General features: G+C 41.5%; 1 protein-coding gene across 1 annotated transcript; it reads left to right on the top strand.

Annotated features, from left to right (window-relative positions):
• Nucleotides 1-13,472: 13,472 nt before the first annotated feature.
• LOC143133410 (uncharacterized) lies at nt 13,473-21,368 on the top strand. Its single transcript, XM_076293174.1, has 5 exons — nt 13,473-13,630; nt 14,400-14,884; nt 20,731-20,856; nt 20,983-21,027; nt 21,241-21,368. Exons 2-5 carry the CDS (start codon nt 14,410-14,412, stop codon nt 21,366-21,368), a joined length of 774 nt encoding a protein of 257 aa, XP_076149289.1. The 5' UTR covers nt 13,473-13,630; nt 14,400-14,409.
• The last annotated feature ends 280 nt before the right edge of the window (nt 21,369-21,648 follow it).

The following is a 21,648-nucleotide window of genomic DNA, read 5'->3' as shown; positions in this document are numbered from 1 at the left end:
ACTCGGCAACATCTTTCAGTACAGCTAAGGTCAATTTCACACCGAACTTCTCCTTTAAGTAGGCCTAGGCCGCATTGATTTTGTTAAGGTAATTTGAGAGTAGGGGGGAGAATAACGAGCAGCAAACGTTTATTTGAAAACATGATAAGTAGTGATGCATGTAGTAGCCTACACTTGTGCGTTTAGGTTTAGCTATCACCATCTGATAAATCAAACGTTTCCCAAAGCCAGTTGGATGGAGAGTTATAAGACGTCCTTGCCATTTATAAAATTGACAAGACAAGCCTCTTGTTCCTGCTTTAATTGCGTAATGCCCTCGAGAGTTGAGACAACTTCGTGGATAGCTTCTAGCGTCTCTTCCTCCGTCGCCATTGTTGCTATGCTGTTGAACTACAAGCTTCGCTGGACTACAAGCAACTCGGCAGGCAAGTTCCGCGTCATCACTCAACTGTTCGCTGATTGGCGCGGTCGTATGCGAACCGCATACTGTCGGTTGGGCCAGACTACGTGCGAGGCTGAAATCAAATTTTGGCCGGAAGTACGTAGGATGGTAACACCAGGCTAGCTGAAAAGCCCCCGAGGGGCAAAACATTCGTTTCGATTGCATGTAATCTAATGGAGGTGCACCGGCTTGAGTACAGAAAGCACCTATAAAAATATGAAATCTTTTAGCAAACATCACTAAACGGCACAAACACGTTTCAACTGAGAGTTATCTGTGTGTCAAGGAAGTTAAGGGTAACATTAAGTTCCCTCATTTTGCTAATTCCAGTTAAACGGCCAGAACTGTCTCGAGTGTACTCATTGTAGAACTGCTTTCAATGGCCGGACTGTGTAGCTCGGTTTAGCAAGCTAACCCTTTTTCCTTAACATCACATACTCGTAAGTTGCATCTGAATTTATTCTCACATGAATGCACATTCCCTACAATGGCCGTGGGAATAGTTTTAACAAGTAATGTGTACCAGTTGGTTATGTTACACTGACGATATAAAGTTAGCCAGTTAGCAACCTAATGATGCTACCATTGAATATAGCTTCCAGAGAAATGTATCGTCAACATTGGGCAATCGAGGGTGAATTAAGTTGTTAGCATACACTGGACAGTTAAGTAAACACAATTCCTTCAAATTATTGTGTTCAGAAACAAGCAGAACTCTACCTAAATGTAAAACGAATGTATAAAGTCTAACTGTTAGCTAGTTCGCCCATTGACTTCCATTGTGTGAGGTTAGCATGCTTTCCCCCTCGTGGGGGCCGGTAACCTTTCCGAACGTCTTAACCGACTGTATCAAAGATTCTATAGTTAACTTTAGCTTTATCAACCGTCTCTGACTGTATCTATGCAAGTTCCCTCGCGATTGGAAGCTCCTGTAGACAATAGTCGACGCAGGGTCATCCCTATGTTCCCCGGTGGAACATAGGACCCTTTGTTCCCCGCTGCTTCCAAGTAGACTGCAGCCGCACGGCAAGGCGCGGGTTGGTAAAGTGCTGTCGCGCGTGTTTGAGCTCCGAGTCGCCTCTTCTTGGAGGAAGAGCGCATGTTTGAATCTGCAAGCACGTTCACTAATGAACATTTCTTGACGAAGCTGGCCTATCTTAGCGATACATTTGAGTTAAATGTCCAGTTACAAGGCAAAGACAAGCACCTACCTCACCTAGCAAATAAGATTACTGCATTCACCAAAAAAAACTTGAGTATGGGACAGGCGCCTCGATCGAGACAGTATGCCTTTGAGATTTCTGAGCAAAATCGCTGAAACATCTGATTGGGATGCACTCTTGTGATCCCATGTATTACACTTTAGGCCTACATCACATCCCTGCAAAGTGTATTTCAAAAATATTTTCCAACCAGCAGTGCTCAGTATGACTGGATTATGGATCCATTTAATGCAGCATGTTGGCATTTCATTGAATATATTGTAGCCTACAATGCTGTATAATGGCCTATGCTTCCTAATATGTTGCTGGAAAACAGAAATATGTGTGTTATGTATTAAATACATTTTATAAAAAAAGTATTTATTATTATATCTGCAGCACCAGCTGATTTTAACTTTGTTGAAGAGGATATATTTAGAACTTGTCATTATTTCAATAAATTTGACAATTTGAAGCTTGACCTACCACTTTCTTAGAGCGATGAGGGACAGGTGGGGCTCGAGAATGCCCCCTCAAAGTGGGGAATGAAAGAAAAAGTTTGAGAACCACTGATCTAGTTTGTTAACTACCACAGTCACGAGTTGGGTCGCGATAGTCTGTCATTTTTAAAAAGTGGGTCCCCAGAAAAAAAGTTTGAGAAACACTGTTAAATCTAGCCGAGTCTGCATGGCTTCAGTCCCAAGCTTGTCATTGTCTTTGCACTTGGCATGTCATTGTTGATTCTTGACTGTACAAGAGGTGAAGGAGGTGATCTGAAATAACCTTTGGTTGAGCTGTCGGAAGAATGGGATTAATTTTAATGGAACAAAGAGATATCAAACTACTGGGCTGTAGACCCAAAGGGACATTTTTGGATTATTGACGAGTCAGACCAAAGGGGCTTCGGAGCAACGCGCAGTCCCCCCTGAACGGAAAAATGAACAAAACAAACCAATTAAATATCAACTTAAAAAGGCATGTAGTTGTAGCGCGTTTCTTCTGTGAAAGGGTGCAGCTCGTGTGTGTTGCTGTCCTCAATTTAGTGCTGAAGCGGACAATGCGAAGTTACCTAGAATGTTAACTTTGAACTCGTTATATTCAGTAAAGAAGCACTACACAAGTAAAACCATTGTAGGCCTATGTTATAAAAAAATTTCTTCATCTATTCTTTTACTCCGCTATACTCAACGTGGAAGTTAGGAAAATCGCCCTTCTGGCTTGTGTCAATATTGCACCGTGCGCGTATGTGTAGGTCTACCTGGTGTGCTACGGCAAGCAACATTGATAGAAAAATACACTTTGCTACCGTTTGTGCACGAAATGTGCACTCGCAAGCATATCCCATGCAATTTCCGTGGTCAGATACAATGCGGGGAACATAGGACCCTTTTCTACAAAAAGGGTCCTATGTTCCCCGGTCCCATACAAATAGCGGGGAACATAGGACCCGGGGAACATAGGTACGCTCCCGTAGATGCATTTCAAAACATCGCGTTAGGAGTCCTCGCCACTTCTTTTAAGCTGTCACAGACTTAGGTGCTAAAGGGCTAAAGTGCTCCGTGAATTACTGTTAGTAAAAAAAATAGCAGTCCTAAAGTTACAAGTGACGAAGTTACGAGTGCAAGCATCTCATATCAAATGACCATGGCATTACGCTAAACAACATAAATCCCAATTAGCAACATACATCTCCTCCCTATAGCTAGCCACACTAATGAAACTAAATCTCTGCTTAGCATGCTTCTCCGCTTAGCATTCTAATAACAGAAGGGGCACATTTATGTTGACCACTACAACATGACTCGTTATGTCTGTAACGTTAACTGTATAAAACACTTACTTTCATAAAGGATGCACACCATCCAGCACATACACATGGAAACCGATATTTTAGGTTCTTGGCCACAAACTCAAAACGTGTCTCTCTGAAGCTCTGTTCTAGAATCTTTGCTCTGAAGGCTGTGTTGCTAGGCAACATCAAATAAACGAAATGAGAGTATTTTCAAGGTATTAAAAGTGTACGTGTGATTACGAATGGATGTGTGTGGTTTGCAATTAGAATAATTTCCAATAATTTCCCATGATAAATTACATAATATTTGCACCTTCCTTACTTGTGAAACTCACACGTATTTAGTGAAATCAGAGAATGTGTAATAAGGGGAGAACATTCACTCTCGGAATGCTTCCGGTGTGGTACTGCATCTAGGGGCGCTTGCGGGCGAGTCCAGAATGAATGGAGGTCTATGGAGCTGTACCCCTCATAATCCACTTTTCTCGGGATATAACTTTTTAAGTAATTTGAATATTGTATTCGAAAGGGTAGGCAAAGACAATACACTTGGTTGAGTATTATATTTTTTAAAGTCACTTAATTGTTCTAAAAAACGTGTCAATGACGTCATTCATTAGCATGATCATAGCATAGCATAGCATCAATGCTAGCGTGTTATGGGCAACAACGACCCAACCTGTAAGAAAACGAAAGGACATGACTCCCGGATTATTTCACTTTTGATTGATAATCCATATCCATTTTGCGAAAAATAAAATAAAATCTGAGGGTTTCAGTTGTTAAATAGGTGAAAACAATAAATGTAGCCATGTAGCTCCATAGGACCCCATGTATTTTGGACTCGCCCGCGATCGCCATCTAGGTGAACTCTGGTGAACTGCAGCCAAATTCGGTTTGTATGGGATTAATAGAGAGTGGGGAGGCTCTCCGTAGACGGGCTCTGGTGAAATGTAATACAACGTTGCCACCTAGCGTTCAGATGTAGGCTATTTAACATTAACGTGACATTTCCTGCTTATTCTTTCGTCAACTCCATGCTTTTAGTAAAACAATCTTTTTATCATAGTTCCCTCTTCAATGAGCGATTACCAGCTCGTTTTTGTAACAGAGATAGCTGTTTATTGTCCCTAGGTTTACAGAAACACCTATTCATATTAATACGTATGGAGTGCTGCCGACCACTGTTCATTACATGGCCCAGAATACCTTGCATGTCTTTACAACAAAACAACACAGTAAAACCTAAATGCCCGTAAACATATGCATTTGCATACTTGTAACATTTTTAATAATACTCTCCCATCATGATATTTAACAATAATGAAAAATTTTATTTGAATACCGTCAATGTGAAAATAACTGTACTATGTCAGCAATAAATAGCTAATGTTCTCCTTACTATTTCAGTTCGTAAGTCCATACTATCCCATGGCTGAGCAAGGATTTCATGATTGGGCAAGGCTGCCCAGAGACATTGTGCATACTTGGAAGGCATTGTGGTAGTAGTACGACTGCAAATGTGAAAGGTGATAGTTACCAAATACGGATGGGTGGTTTGCCAAATGCTGGAAACTTTTGGAATGTTTTCTTTTTTTTTAGCTTATGCACCCTCACTTTGGAGTCCCGAGTTCAAATACAAAATTTGGTATCGATATGTGACATTGTTCCTGAGATATGGATGACTTCCTGTTTCGGAGCTTCGCCGCCGATTCGAACGCTTTCGAAAGCGTTGACACGGCGGACGAATGACACGCACACCTGACGTCATCTTCGCGAGCAACTTACACCGGTACTGACCGGACGTTTTAAAGTTGGAACAGTGTCTCTGTCTCAAAGGGCCAAGGCGCTAGAGCTGACCATTACGACTGATGCCAGTGATGCTAACAGTTCTGTGGGGTGGGCTATATGGCAATCAGAGTTCGCTTATCAACATGAGTCCATAGACCTCAGCTAGCTTAGGCTACTCACCCCATAGGCCACTCAAACAAAATTATACGGTTTCTGTCTGCCTGGGGACATCCCGGTCAGGTTCGTCCACATTTCTCTCCAGAAATAAGGAAGCCTAGCCTAGAAATCTAGACGCACCCTAGCGGCAGCAAATTACATTTGCTTCCAGGGCTAGTCTAGCAACTCTCCGTTGGCTTGTGAGCTCGAAAAATTTAACTTCTACCAGGCCAATCAAATCGTGTATAGAGTCGTTAGGCGGGCTTAACATAATGATTGATGGCAGAGTTGCAACGGTTTGGCTTGAATTCCCTGCTACTTGAAAACAAAGAAGATGGATGTTGCTGTTGGCCAACAGTGTGACACTACTTAAGCTTGTTTTAAGTTGGCAAAAGTTTGAACTAGCCAACTAGCTCCGCTAGTGGGAAAATGCATGCGACTCAGTGCTGTCCTATTGCATGCAGAGGGAATTTGAAAGACAACCGATTATCCCGCCCCTCGGACAGAGCACTGCGAACGGTGAGTGCCCAGACCCTACATTTTAATGTGGGTCTGGCTCGTCAGGCTAAAAGAAGCCTCGTCTGGTGAAAGGAAAATCCGCTTCTGTCCGCTCTTGTCGGTGACTTGTAGGGCTGTAACGATACACCAACCTCACGATTCGGTTTGTATCACGATTTTTGACCCACGGTTCGATATGAATCTCGATTTTTTTTTTTTTTTTTTTTTTTTGGGGGGGGGGGGTAGACATTTTATTAAATAACATTTTAATAGCCTCCCTTAGAACACCAGAGGATTACAATATAATATATCTATTATTTTATATCCTGATATAAAAATATTTTTCTGAATGACATTTATGACAGCACACTTGCAGATTAGCCTATAGCCTAGGCCTACTATTTTTTATTACAATTCTACCTCTTTAATTCAGCTGTCTGGTTGAAGCCTGGAAATATTGTAAACAAAGTAGCATTGTTGGCTAGCTTAGCCTATCAGTCTACTGATTGGACTGTTCAGTTTCCCCATGTGTGTTTAAGTTTCAATGTAATACTTGTTCTCCTTGGGACAGGCCCTTTTGGGAAACGTTGGTATTGAGATGATCAGTCAACTTCAATGCAAGAGTTTTAAACAAATATGTGCAGCTTGCTAATGATGCTAAGCGGATTTAGTAATTTAGCTAGTCGTCTTCTATGCGTCATATCATTGCTTTCACGATTGTGAATGTTTTATTTAAGTCGCGCGTGTTCATTGAGCAGGAGAGGGAGGGAGAGTAAGAGGGAGGGAGCGCGGGAGAGAGCGGGCAAGGAGAGGGGGTTTACTTCTATACTGTTTGGTAAAGTTGCACACATAGTCTACAATGAAAGCAAGGAGAGGTATGAAATTATTATTTATTTATTTGTTTGTTTTTGGACAACGTAGGCTACCGATAAGTAAAGCGGGAGATGTGGGTTGCTTTTGCGCGTAAGCTGCAAAGTACTGCGTGAAACACTAGAAAGGGTGTGTCGCAATTCTGCCTTTTCACACCGCGACACAGTATCGTGGATATGAATGTCGCGAATGTCCCGAATAGCATTCTGTAGGGGAGTCCGGCGTTTTTTAGCTGAGACTTAACTGGAACAAATGCAGCCCTCTTCTTAGAAACTTCAGCACTAAAATCTGGGAAAAAATGAATCTCCGATCCGCGGAAGGATAGCGAGCTTGCCTCTCTTGCCAACTTTAGAATGCGTTCCCTGGTCTGATAGTGATTAAATTCGTACGAGAAATGGACGTGGTCTCGAGTCAGTTGGGTTCTTTCTAGCCATGGCCGTCCGATGAGCCCTATCAGCGATTGTAGATGTAGGGAAAGCCTCGCTTCCAAAGGTCTCCCTCAGCAGTGTGTCGATGAAAGCGGTGGGCTGTGATCCTTCAACTTTCTCAGGCAGACCTATTATACGGATGTTATTGCGCCTGGATCGGTTTTCCAGATCCTCTATTTTAGCTTTCAGTGCTTTGTTATCGCTGGAAAGAGCTGCAACTTTGGAGTCAAGTCTCTCAAGACTCTGCGTATCATTGAGTGAGACTTCCAGATGCTGGATAGTTTCATGATGTTGGTCAATGATCTCTCGGTTAGCAGAAAGTTGGGCAGAGAGTTTGGTAACGATGCGTTCTTCCATTGCTGTCAGCACTCTCTCCATATGAGGCAGTGTTAACGGTGTGTGGGTCACGCTAGCTTCAGAATCCGCAGGTTCAGCTAGCTTAGCTGCGTTGTCCTGAATTACTTTAGTAATGTGTTGATCCGCCAGTTGAGTTTGTTTTTTAGTCGCCTTCTTCATGTTCTAAATTAAGTAGCGTTTGCACAAATATTTGTATAATATCAGACGGATATGAAAAGGATTTTATCAGGATTTCAACAGAGCGATCCCAGTTTGCAACCTACTCCGCCATGCGTCAAACCGGAAAATTGTGCCGGTTCCGAAAAGAAAAAAAAATGTAAAGAACACATCAATTCCTAAAAGCATAACAGAATTGTCCTTGAAGGTCTGATATACAGGGCTTTCGATTTGTAGACTTTATGTATGAGGTCTGCACTCCACTCCTGGCCAGCACAGAGTTTGGGTGTGATTAATCCGTTTCCACATGCCATCAGTAGCTCTATGCTGAAAAACAGTGTAAAATGGAAAAAGCACAAAAAGACAGAGGATAAAATGCACAAGGCACATTTAAACGGATGGTCAAATGCGAATTCTCTGGACATTACAGGGCTATTCTTCTTCCTTGGGTAAGGGAGTTTTTCCTTGCCCCTGTTGGTGCTCCCCACCCACAGTGTTGGGAGGGTTACTTTCAAAACGTATTCCGTTACAGAATACAGAATACATGCCCAAAAATGTAATTTGTAACGAATTCCGTTACGTTACTCAATCTGAGTAACGTATTCTGAATACTTAGATTACTTCTACATTGAATTGCATTTTATAAGTGTAGGAATGCGGCCATCAAATCCTACTTACTAAACAGGCCTATTCTGGTGTGTTCTTCTGTTCCAAATAGCTGAAGTGTTAGGCCCACATAGGAGAGTGTAAAGTCAACTAAGCTACCTGATACAACCTTAAAATAGCAAGGTGACCACTAAAACTACAGCAGGCGACTAGGCTAATTAAAACAAACAAAATAAATAGGCTACTTTAAGGGCGTAGCCAGAAATTATAATTAAGGTGTGCCTGTGAGATTTTTCGGCGGCATCAACCCAGGGCTCATATTACAGGTGGAACGCAAATTACCTGTAAATGTACGCTAGCTAGGCTACTGTATATCAGGGCTCTCAAAATGGACGTGATCGCGTAATGACAATCAAAAACCGCACGTTAAAATATGCTACTCGCAAGAATAATTCTTCAGAGGCTGCACCATATAATTCATTTTAAAACGTAAATGTAGATCTAATTAGAAAAAAAAATCCATAAAGCTATTTTTAAGTTAGAATAAAAAACTTAGAATGCAGTGTCTATTTTAGAGATTGGTTTTATTGTAGGTCTAAATCAACACGTGAACTAGGCTTTGTTTATTGATTAGCAAACTGTTTAACCGATTGGCTGAAGTAGCCGGAGCTATTAATACTTGGGATAATATCCTTTGAACAGACATCAGGAACCACAATCAGTGAGGAACAGGAGTTACCTCCACTTACTTTACTCCTAATTTGCTGTGCAAACAGTCATTTCAGGGTCTCCCATGACGCGTCCATAATGCGCGCTGGCTGCGTTTTGAGGCTAGTGCAAGACGGCGGGGCTTGGATTTAAACATGGAAACAATTTCATAATAGATTGCTTTCAGGAGCTTCTGGGAAATGGAGTTGCCTTAATTTATTTAGAGAGTGAATAAACTTATGAAACAGAAGTATCGTCGTGCAATCCATTGATTTCAACAATGTAACTGTATTCTAAATACCAACTATTTAACTTGTAACTACAGTTACTCATAATTTGTATTCTGAATACGTAACGCCGGTACATTCCGTTACTCCCCAACACTGCCCACCCACCCTATGCATGCCCTAGCCACTTCCCCAACCAACCCCTCTCCTACTGCACATCTGCACTTTATACCGCTTCTTTACCACCCCCCAAATTAATGCACAATAGGCTGACACCAGATATAATTTCACTGTATTTCTAACACCCAGTAACTATATGTGATAAATAAAATTGATTGTATTCCTTGTACTTAAATTCTGAAACACATAGATAGATAGATAGATAGATAGATAGATAGATAGATACTTTATTGATCCCCAGGGAAAATTCAAGGTCACAGTAGCACAGTAACACACACACAGTAGCACAGTAACACACACACACACATTCACTAACAGCAGAAAAAGTAATTAAAAGTGTATAATATAAAAAACACAACTAAGCAATAAGGACTGTAGAAGATAAATATACTAAATATACTGAAATACAAATTATACTAAATAACACTTAATCTAAATCAATTCTAAAAAACAGTATTCACATAGTGGGTGATTAATCAATCAAGATGCGCTTGCAATGACTGAGGCAGGGACTGGGCTTGTGATTCTCTGTGCATAAGCAAGGTTAATGGCCGATCCAGATTCCTAGCTAGGAAAGCTCCTTTCCTTGATGCAGTGAGCCTCAGACTGCTAGCTAATTCACTGGCCTTACAGGGTTTCCCGCAGGAAATGTGTTAGTCAAGGTGGTAGGTCGTAGGTGGGAGGGGGGTGGGGGGGGGGGTCTGGTATCGGTTGCCATCCGAGCGGGGGGTGGGGGGGTGGGGGCGGTTGGCGTCTTGTTTGTGCGATACACAGACTGTATATTTAACAATTATTTATTAAACACTACATATTAAATAAATAACCAGCTTCTCAAAATAACAGTTAACAAAGTAACAACACCAAACAAACTATACAACAGTATACAAATATTTCAAAATATTTGTGTAATTTGTGCAATTTCAACAAAGACTATTACAAACTATAGAACAAGTGCAAAAGAAAGTGCAAAACAACAAAATGTGCAAATGTGATCAGTCACTACTTATGGCAGAGCTGACAACTAGCATTGTTACAAGCCATCCTCCTTGGCTTTACAAAGATCATTTCAAGGGCCCTTTGGTAATTGCACTGTATTACTATTGGACCATTAATGCTTATCTTCATGCAGGCTTTCAGACTGTTGACCTGCAGCCTGTTCCGCAAGTCTGTCCTGATCTATACACCGAGAGTGAATGAAGTTTAGATCATTTTATAGTTTTGTGTAATATGGATGGAATTTGAGCGCGGAGCGCTTTTTAATTTAGAGATCGGAGTGGCCGCTCTGTTCCGCTCCCATACCGCTCACACTACAAGTCTGACGTATGCCCAACTGTCTTCCTAATAAAACCAAGACCGTTACATTTCAAAGATATTGGCCATATAGCCTAAGTTCGTTGATGGGGATGGAGTTAGCTAAATAATTTAGAAAGCATACGCGTAGGCCCGTCTATTGTCAGTCTTGCGCGTCCGGTTAGGGTTTTGGGGGTTTTCCATGTATAAATGTCTGATGCTGGTTGAAAATGCTTATTTGTGCACAATGAACAATTCCCTGTGCCCGGCGCCACAATCGGGGTCGGAGTGCCATGCCGCTTCCAGGAGAGCGGGTCTTGGTCCGGGATTTCCGCCGCCGTGGCCGGGGGAAACTAGGATACCATTGGGATCCTAGGCCCTATGTGGTGCTGAACCAACCCTCAGCAGACCGTCCGGTCTACACCCTGCGCCCAGAAGGCCGGGAGGGGCCCACCCGCACTATTCACCGGAACCACCTGCGAGTTCAGCCTGCTGACTGGGAGGACCGGAGTGGGACTCGTGGAGATGCAGGTGAGGTGGCAGGGGAGGGTAGAGTAGAGGGTCCAGAGCTGGGGTGGTGGCCGGTGGGTTTACCTGTCCTGGGAGGGGAGCCAGGGTCAGGGGGAACCACAATGATGAGAGAGGGCATGGCCCCTGAGCTTGAGGAGGGGGCTCTGTCTGATGAGGAGGCGGTCTCTGGAGCCCGTCGGTCACAGCGACCCAACTTGGGAGTTCGGCCAGCTAGGTACCGTGATTGATGGTCGGGACGACCATTGATTTAGTGGGGGGGAATGTCACAGTCAGGAGGGGTTTATTGTCATGAATGTTGGGTTTTGGGGGTTTTCCATGTATAAATGTCTGATGCTGGTTGAAAATGCTTATTTGTGCACAATGAACAATTCCCTGTGATGGACGTTTTCCTGCTTTCTCATGTGGAGCACTGTGATTGGTGGATGGACTAATTGGACTGGGGTGTGTGAGGGTTTGTGATTGGGAGAATTGGGAGGTAAATCCTTTTTATAGGGAAAGGGGAGGTTGTAGGGACAACGGGGGGAACCCAGGGCTGGCCTGATGACGCGACCCCGAAGCAACAGCTGATGCGAGGTGGACTGCTGGATGACTGACCGCTGACGGGTTGATTAAGAGGACGCAAACTACCGATCCATGAAGGAAAGTAACCTTTGCTTATCTGCTGTCTTGCTGTGTGAGTGGGCCATCGGTCATCTGTCTAAGTTTTAAGAACTGTCCTTTTCCCGAGGGGTGCCGACTTCCTGGAGCTGTGCAGCCTGACTGAATAGAGGAGACAGCTGATATGCGCGATCGTACGTCTGCTAAAGGAAAGTAAAACAATCATCATTCTGTCTTAGTGTGGATGGGCCAGCTCAAGGGTTACGAAGTATTAAAACGTTGTTCTCTCCCCGAGGGCGATTGCTGCATGGAAGATCGCGCCTGCCGACAAGGAAGTCTTCTGCGCGTTTTGGACAGCAGTCTGAGCATGCCCTGACGTCACTGGCTGCAGGGAGGCGGACTCCACGGAGACAGCGCTGCTACACCACCCAGTGCATTGTGGGATTGTGTGCATTTGTTGTTTTCTTGGTCGGCGAGGAGGGTGCCGCCGACCAATGTTATTTCTCTGATCGGGGGCCAGCAATACGCGACAGCAGAGGGGGCGTGGACTGTGTCATGGTGAGCCCTCCCTCCTTATAACTGCTTGGGCCTATTGCACAATTGTCTACCTGTGTGGCAATGAAGAAACAAACTGGACTGAAGTGATTTATTGTGTGCTTATTCCTATGTGGCTTTATTGGTGTTGAACTTTTTGCCTATGCAATTCTGAATGGTACATACTGGAGTGCTGTGAATAATATTGTGTTTCTACTAGTGCTAGCCTGTGTGTGTTGGTAATGCTATTCCCTTTGCTGTGATTGGGTGTGTGGGCTATTTTATCTTAAGAGAGTCCTGTGATGTTTTTCTTGTTGCTCAGTTAGGCTTCTAGTGGCTTAAACTGGTATTGCGGGCACTGTGTGGGTGATGTCCTGGACCTTAACAGAGGGTGGGCTCGGGCCTGACACTGTGTACACTTAACATCTTCTGCCTGCTCTGCATGTATGCTTGCTGCTGCTCCCTTGTAATAAATAACTGTAAATTTATTCAGTGTGGTGGTTGTGTCTCAGAGAGGTTCGAATCTGCATTGTTAAGAGTGGCACGACATACTCTCAAATATAGTGGTGTGGTGACCTGGAATAAATTACCTTTGGAAATTAAGAGCATAGACAATTATCATTGTTTCAGGAAAAAGGCAAAATCCTGGCTCATGGACAATTTAAATCCCTAGTGACACTAACATGTTGTCCTCCATGTGAGTTGTTGTCTGTTGGTGTTGTCTATGCACATTGCACTTTAATACAGAAAGGTAGGGTTAGGGTTGTTTGTTTTATATGTTTAGCCTCTCATAGTCTATTTTTATTATGTTTAATTGTTTTGTTTTATGTGGATATATGTCCTGTCTTGTAACATCAGGGACCATGATGGAAATAAGTGCTTGCACTTTATCATGTTTTTTCTATCCCTTGAATATGTCTTTATTCCAAATAAATAAAAATGGTGAAAACCCAATCATTAAGTACACATTTACACATAGCCAGAGTAATGTAAGAATTCAGAACATATCTTTAGCGTTGTGTACCCTTTTCTGGTTGGCAGTTCAGGCTGGAATTATATGTTTCATGTCACCAGCAGCTGCACATCATATCTGTTTTGTCACGGAAGGGGGAGGTCTAAGGTTGAGTTGAAATATGTACATCTCACAGGAAATGAGCAGGGAGTGGTTGTGTGTGAAGAAAACACGATAGCCAGAAACGAGATAAGTCTTTAAAAAAAACTTTAATCTGACCTCACAAGACAGCAGAGACACACCAAGACATAAGGTAAGGCTTGCTATGCACAACTTCACTTAGCACTGTTTGCTGTTAGCAGACCTGTTGCCTTTATGAGTTATCCAGTAAGTTGAAAGGGAAGTTCTACTGTACATATGTACAGCATACTGTACTGTCTATGAATGCAGAGTTTCTGATCCCATATATATTGTTTAATGTACATAAATATTACCTGTATAGGTTCAGACTTTGACAGACTTATGAATATCATGCCAGGAATTTGTGCAATAGAATGCCAGGTATTAGTACTTTCTTAAGACAGCTTTCAGAAAGATGATCAGTCTAAACACATACTGTAAATTACTTGAGATGAAGGCACAATGTAGAATTTCTATTCTATGAGCTTAATTTCTAGTAGAATTGTAGTGGAAGACCTTGAATCTGAGGGGAAAGTTTTCTGCATTCTTCCTGATTCTCACTATAGGCAGCTGCAGTGCCAACATACTTTCAGTTTCTGATTTAGTAATGTGAACACTCAGTTGTGGGAGGTAATGAACAAGAAGCAACTGTGTTTGAACTTGCACAGATGTTGTGCAACCAGTCAGACCTGACAGAAATAAAACAATAAACAAAGTTTCGTTTTTTGTGGATAAGCTCCCTCTTGTTTGTTATACTGCCTTGGTAGAGCTGTCACTAAGGTTAATGTTACAGTAAGTGTAGAATTCAATGGCATTGTTGTTAAAAGTTTATTTAAGACCAGTAGGTGGCATTGTCCCTCCTCACGCTCTGTCCATTTGTTTCTCTCTTTCTCCCTCTGAAGACTTCCAGCTATGGCAGCCTTTGCTATAACAGTATCAAAAGCCATTCCAGACATTGTTAGCAAAGGAATGGCCATTCATAGCCAGTTAATGCAGGTGAAGAAGAACAAGACATGCTGTGCACGTTTGGCAGAACGTGTGAAGGCTTTGGTGGATCCGATGGAGGTTTTGGCCAACCAGGGTGTGGATGAAGAGGTTTTGCAGAAAGCCCTTGATGTATTCAACAAGGCATTGGAGGAAGCTGAGACGCTGATGAAAAAGTATGAGAAAACCAACTGGTTAAAGAAGACATTCAATGCAGACACCTTGAAGGGAGATTTCAAAGAGGTGAACCTACACCTCACAGAGGCATCACACCACCTCTGTCTCTGCCTACAAGTGGTAGGCCGAGCAGAACAACAGAAACTTGAAGAAGTGTTTAATGGTCAAAGGATTCTCAAGGAGAATGATGAAGACATGAAGATTGATCTGCAGGAATGGGAGAAATGTAAGGCCTCTTCATATGCATATACTTACATAAGTCTTCGTCTGGTGTACAGTTCCATTTAGCTGCTGTTTTTACTCAAACCAATTTACAATCGAAAAGCAACTATGTGAAAAACTAAGCAAGACTGTAGGCTATGACTGTAGAAAGAAAGTTTCAATGGCAGCTGCTTCTCAAAACATCAATTTATCTATGCTAACAGCTCTAGACTGACACCTGCAGTTTTGAATAGAGAGACTAGCATAACAACACCAGCTACCATTACAAATGAATCAGAGACTGGAGAATATAAATGTCAAGTTGGAAAGAAATGAACAGATTCAAACAAAGTAGGCTATGGTATGCTGACTTCACGTCAAGTTAAAACTGAAGGTGCACAGTCGGTAAGCTCCAATATCCAAACGGGGTGATTATAACAGGGTTTTCCCTATTTAACAATGTAACCTCATTGATAAGGTAATGTTGGGATATATGCCACCTTGTGACACTGTAATGGGAAAAACATAAAGCCGTATCAGCATATTAATTTGATACTGTAATGTTAATTTGTAACATTCTGTGTAACCTATGTGCAGTGTTTGCCGGTGGGACAAGCGAGAATTTCGTCCATAGAGATTGAATGATGTAGCCTAATTTGCATGCTCTTGTCCTGTTGTACAAACAGTACATCTGTACATGTACAGTATGCTATGACCTTATAAACAGTGTTCTGTGTTCAAAAGAGTTCAAAGAATCTGCACATATTTAGGCTACTGTGGTAAAGAGAAAACCCTGTTATAATCACCCCGTTTGGATATTGGAGCTTACCGACTTGTGATTATTTAAAAAGGGTATGAATAATTTCGGTCATGCCATTTTTCATAAAAAAAGATAAAATTTCATATAAAAAGATGAAAACACCTCTTTTTGAGTCCATGTTTCTACCACGTTGTCTTTCAACCTTTAGCCATGTGGCAGTGTCATTTTATCAACATTAAATCAGCAGAATGTGTGCAGGCTGAAAATAGTAGGTGCATGAGAACATATAAGTACTCAAAAGTATCATCACTTATTCTAAAACATAGGCAACAAAACCCATACGTAAGCTGCCGGTAGACAACGTCAGTTGACTATTTCCAATCATCCTCAGATCGTAGGCCTTGTATGACCAACATATATGAATCAAGGCAGACAAACCAATTATCAAAACTTGCGGTGTTGTCAGTTAATTTATCCAGTCCATTCATCTCTTTTTGAACATCTTTCCAATTAATAGTAACACCAGAAGAGGATATAATATTTGGTAACACTTTACTTAACAGTATTGACACAACAGTGACATGACACTGTTATGAACACATGACATGACACATGAACCCTAACCCTAATCCTAACCTCTAACCTTAACCCTAATCCTAACCCTAACTTGTTATGACAAAAAACGAATGACATTTAATAACAGAAGCGTTATGTCATAAACATTTATGACTTGTTTATGACACGTTCATGTCACTCTTATGTTGATACTATCAAGAAATGTGTAACCTCATATTCCCATAGTAGGCCTATCATAGTTATCAGACATGAACTCCAATCAACTGATTGAAGGGTACTACTACTCCTGACCGGTAGTGCGACAATGTGACGTCAAAATTGCGCCATTTCCTCTGTCGCACGAGAAATTTCAGCCTCGCGCAGGCAGGTCGTGCACAGGAGATTTTTTTTCAGATGCGCACGACAAGCAGGATGAGCTTGAAGCCAAGATCAGGGAGCATGCGTGCCTCTATACCAGTGTTGGGCAAGTTACTGAAAATTAGTAATTAGTTACAGTTACTAGTTACTTCTTTCAAAAGTAATTCAATTACGTTACCAATTACTGTATATCAAAAGTAATTAGTTACTAGAGAAAGTAACTTTTTTGTTACTTTTAAGTCTGCTTTTAAAATGTCAATATGAACAGTACTGAACAGTCACACACACAATAAACCTAATTTTTGGACCTATTTATTGTAGTTTCAACGGGCCTTCAAATAAATTGCCTTGTGCATGAGTTCTCAAACTTTTTCCGCCCACAAAACATTCTACAATGCATGAAGGCCTCCCTGACCTTGTTTTGCACCACCCTCACCATCTAGGTGGTTTGATAGATAGGCCTATGTACAGTACACTGCCTACTGCTTGCCTTCTACTAGTATGCATGGTGGTGCACTGACACTGAATTCTGCAAAATAGTAATAAGTTATTATTATTATCATTATTATTGCAATCCTTCTGTAGGCTACATGGAATTCGTGCAATGGGATGTAATGTGAAACAATGTTAAATGGCCTATTTTCAAAAGAGTTATTGTCTGCTCACACACACATAACCTTAGGTTATCCTCATCCTGCTTTGAACACAGTTGTATTATATAGCATTTTAAGCACCCCCAGTTTGGGAAAAGCCTGCGCTGCACAAGTGCTGACCAGTGTTGGGGAGTAACGGAATACATGTACCGGCGTTACGTATTCAGAATACAAATTATGAGTAACTGTATTCCGATACAGTTACAAGTTAAATAGTTGGTATTTAGAATACAGTTACATTGTTGAAATCAATGGATTACATGACGATACTTCTCTGTTTCATAAGTTTATTCACTCTCTAAATAAATTAAGGCAACTCCATTTCCCAGAAGCTCCTGAAAGCAATCTATGATTTCCATGTTTAAATCCAAGCCCCGCCGTCTTGCACTAGCCTCAAAACGCAGCCAGCGCGCATTATGGACGCGTCATCGGAGGAGTAAAGTAAGTGGAGGTAGGCTAACTCCTGTTCCTCACTGATCTCGGTTCCTGATGTCTGTTCAAAGGATATTTTCCCAAGTATTAATAGCTCAGGCTACTTCGGCCAATCGGTTACACAGTTTGCTAATCAATAAACAGAGCCTAGTTCACGTGTTGATTTAGACCTACAATTAAACCAATCTCTAAAATAGGCACTGCATTCTAAGTTTTTTATTCTAACTTAAAATAGCTTTATGGATTATTTTTTTTTCTAATTAGATCTACATTTACGTTTTAAAATGAATTATATGGTGCAGCCTCTGAAGAATTATTCTTGCGAGTAGGCTAGCATATTTTAACGTGCGGTTTTTGATTGTCATTACGCAATCACGTTCATTTTGAGAGCACTGATATACAGTAGCCTAGATATATGACATATGACAGGTGGAACGCAAATGACCTGTAAATGTAAACACTACATTTACAGGTCATTTGCGTTCCACCTGTCATATGCGCCCCTCACTTGTACTGGATTGATGCCACCGAAAAATCTCACAGGCACTAATATATTTTCTGGCTACGCCCTTAAAGTAGCCTATTTATTTAGTTTGTTTTAATTAGCCTAGTCGCCTGCTGTACAGTAGTTTTAGTGGTCACCTTGCTATTTTAAAGTTGTATCAGGTAGCTTAGTTGACTTTACATTCTCCTATGTGGGCCTAACACTTCAGCCATTTGGAACAGAAGAACACACCAGAATAGGCCTGTTTAGTAGGCCTAAGAAGGATTTGATGGCCGCATTCCTACACTTATAAAATGCAATTCAATGCGGAAGTAATCTAAGTATTCAGAATACGTTACTCAGATTGAGTAACGTAACGGAATACGTTACAGATTACATTTTTGGGCATGTATTCTGTATTCAGTAACGGAATACGTTTTGAAAGTAACCCTCCCAACACTGGTGCTGACCTACCGAAATAAGTTCTAATGCATCCGAGAGTTTGGGATTGTCGCGCACTATGCAGAAGGTTACTCTTCAGCTGATAAGGTGTTCCAGAGAGAAGTTGCATGTTCCGTCGCAGACAAATTAATCCATAACACCATGGACGTCAATTCTGATGTAAACATAGCCTACTGTGCAAATAACTCAAGTCGCTGTTACGTACGGTAGGCTATTTGGAGGTTTCTTTAGCTGGTAAGTGAAATCTGCATTTTCCTCTCCAGTTAAACGTGTGCTTGCTTGTGCCAAGGCTATATATAGGCTACCGTAGCCTATTGGTGTTGTGGCGTGGCTATGTTGTAAGAATGAGAAATTTATATAACGAGGCTTTTGCGCAATAGGCGAAATAGAGCGGAGATAAACAACAATGCGCTTTTACTGTAGTGGAGCTTACGAGATGGAAACGAAAGGGAAAAGGCTTTTAAGATGCCCATTTAAATTGTAGCGTAATGCACTCTTGTGTGTTTTAGCATAAATCTGAAATAAGGAGGAATGTGAGGAGGCTCCTATTAACTGTAAAGAATGCATCTGCAATCTAAACATGAAACACAATCGCTGGAAACACAGCTAAGGTCGGGAGACAAAGCAGCAAATGTGCATCTTGTCTGCAGTCGTTCATTCAAGATCAACAGAGTAACGCAAGTAACGAACTCTGAAATTTCAGTAATTGTAATTGCATTACTGGATTTACCAAAATTCTTCGTTACATGCTCGTTACCACTAAAAGTAGTGGAATTACAGTAACGCGTTACTTTGTAACGCATTACTCCCAACACTGCTCTATACAGACATCAACCACATTCAGGCATTTCATCATCCTAAATAAACATGATATTTGAATACACAGTTTGAGAAGAGAGGGAAATTAACCTGGCTAGGTTACCAGCGAGAATTCGTGATTTTTAAATAGTTTGCTGGATAAGTTAATGAAGCTAGAGATGTAACACAGGGAATTAAGATGAAAGAACTAGGACCCAGGGACATGCCAATAATCCAGCAAAAGGTAGCAAAGATATGTATTTTCAACCAAAGGATATCTAAGACTTGAAAAAAACCTCTTTCCACCTTAGGAAATTACACAAACTCATCTCTCAGCACCAGCCAGCTAGCTAAAATTTCCCTCGGGATGAATAAAGTATCTATCTATCTATCTAGCTGCACACACTTTGGAAACTAGATGGTAATGATGGTAGTTGTGAATAGCAGCAACGAAGTCTGAAGCATCATCACAGAGGGTAGTTTTTACTGCCATTGATGCCAATGCCAATTCAGGAGAATATTGCAACTAGTGTCGCGACCACCACGCGCGAGTATAAATGGTTACGACGCTCCCATGACGTCACATTGTCGCGCTACCGGTCGGGAGTGGCGAGTATGTAGAATCCATTAGCGTGACTCATACAGTAGGTAGCGTGACTCATACAGTTTCAGACATCTTAAAATGGATTTCTCATCAATCTACACACATTCAGACCCTTTGTTATGACACTTGCAGTTGAGCTCTGGTGCATCCTACTTCTATCAATGGTCCTTGAGATGCTTCGACAACTTGATTGGGGTCCACCTGTGCCTAAATGAATTCATTGGACATTATTAGGAGAGGCACACATCTGTCTATATTAGGTCTCACAGTTGATAATGTATGTCAGAGTGAAAACCAAGCCATGAGGTCAAGATAATTGTCAGTAAACCTGTGAGACAGGGTTGTGCGAAGACACAGATCTGGGGAAGGATAAGAGACACTTTCTGCAGCATTGAAAGTGTGCAAGAGCACAGTAGCCTCAATCATTCTCAAATGGAAAAGATTAAGAAACACCAACAGTCCTCCTAGATCTGGCTGCCCAGCCAAACTGATCTGGGATAAAGGGCCTTGGTCAGAAAGGCCAATGGCCCCTATGAATTAGATCCATTCTATTGATTTCTGGGAATAATCACATTTTTACTATATTGAGTTAGTTGGCAATGTCTGGGTTGGTTGAAAGAGAACAGTTTTGTATAAAGGTTGTTGGAATAATGTCTTGTTGTTAATGTCTTGATTATAGTTAATATACATGCACATATTTTATGCAGTGTGTACCAACTGAATTGAAATCCTGTTGTCTACACAGTGCTATCATTAGCTGAGGAAACCAGGGATGAAGTAAAAACTGTGCATGACGTGGTGGACGGCACTGACCAGAAAGTGAGCTCTTTACAAAGAGACGTCCGTGACATCAAGGACGCTGTGAGAGCAGGCAAGTAACCTTCTGTATTCATTGACAAAAATGTAAGATTGATCAAAAATGTAAGAGAAAGTCAAAAGCTTGTTTGTAAATATCAACTGCAGTAAAACATGGATTACTATTATTGCTTCTACACAGGTGCTATGAGTCAGGCATCTGCAGCATCTTCACTTGAAGCCACAGGTAAGGAGTAGGAGGAGAGCAAACGCTGTTAGAGACAAATCACATCTGTGATAAATAAGACCTGAAATAAGAACCTTGCTGCAGATTGTGTTATTCTTGCTGTATTATTGTGAAAAATATACAATATCTGTCATATTCATATTAGTGCAGTGTCTGTGCATGTGGCTTTGTGACCAGCAGGACTTAAAATCAGTCATCACCATCTCCCCACAGATCAAGTGTTCCATAATCGATGTGAACTCATAAATAGGATAGAAGATGCCTCTCTGAGAGCTCTACTGGATGGCCTTCAGAAACCCACCTCTGACATGCCCCCTGTCATTAAAGATGAACTGAACTGAAAGAATCAACATTGATAATGTGTTGATTATGACAATTAAAAATAAATGACACTAAAAAAATAATTTAAAAAAATCAATACGTAGCCTTTTTTAAGCAACACCAAAATTGCTTTTGTTAGTATTAGAACGCTGCCAGGTTCAATGACGTCACTGGCATGGTAGGACCTGAGAAGTTCTATAGGCAACAGCTGCAGCATATTATGTATACACGAAAATTTGTAATTTTAATGGCATGGGTTACAAATTTGAGCCTGTGAGGGACAGGCCTGTAGTGTCTTGA

This window comes from Alosa pseudoharengus, unplaced genomic scaffold, assembly GCF_046254945.1.
Source record: "Alosa pseudoharengus isolate Yale_2024_CS ecotype anadromous, Long Island Sound unplaced genomic scaffold, YU_APseudo_1.1 YU_APseudo_1.1_scf_2, whole genome shotgun sequence".
Taxonomy (NCBI): Eukaryota; Metazoa; Chordata; class Actinopteri; order Clupeiformes; family Clupeidae; genus Alosa; species Alosa pseudoharengus.
The sequence above is the reverse complement of the archived record's forward strand: the minus strand, read 5'-3'. Positions and strand labels throughout refer to the sequence as shown.

Excerpts from the sequence above, each read along its gene's own strand:
- LOC143133410 (XM_076293174.1), top strand. The coding sequence starts at position 14,410 with ATGGCAGCCTTTGCTATAACAGTATCAAAAGCCATTCCAGACATTGTT. Across the intron at positions 14,885-20,730 it reads TCTGCAGGAATGGGAGAAAT|TGCTATCATTAGCTGAGGAA; the intron begins GTAAGGCCTCTT and ends TTGTCTACACAG. Across the intron at positions 20,857-20,982 it reads CAAGGACGCTGTGAGAGCAG|GTGCTATGAGTCAGGCATCT; the intron begins GCAAGTAACCTT and ends GCTTCTACACAG.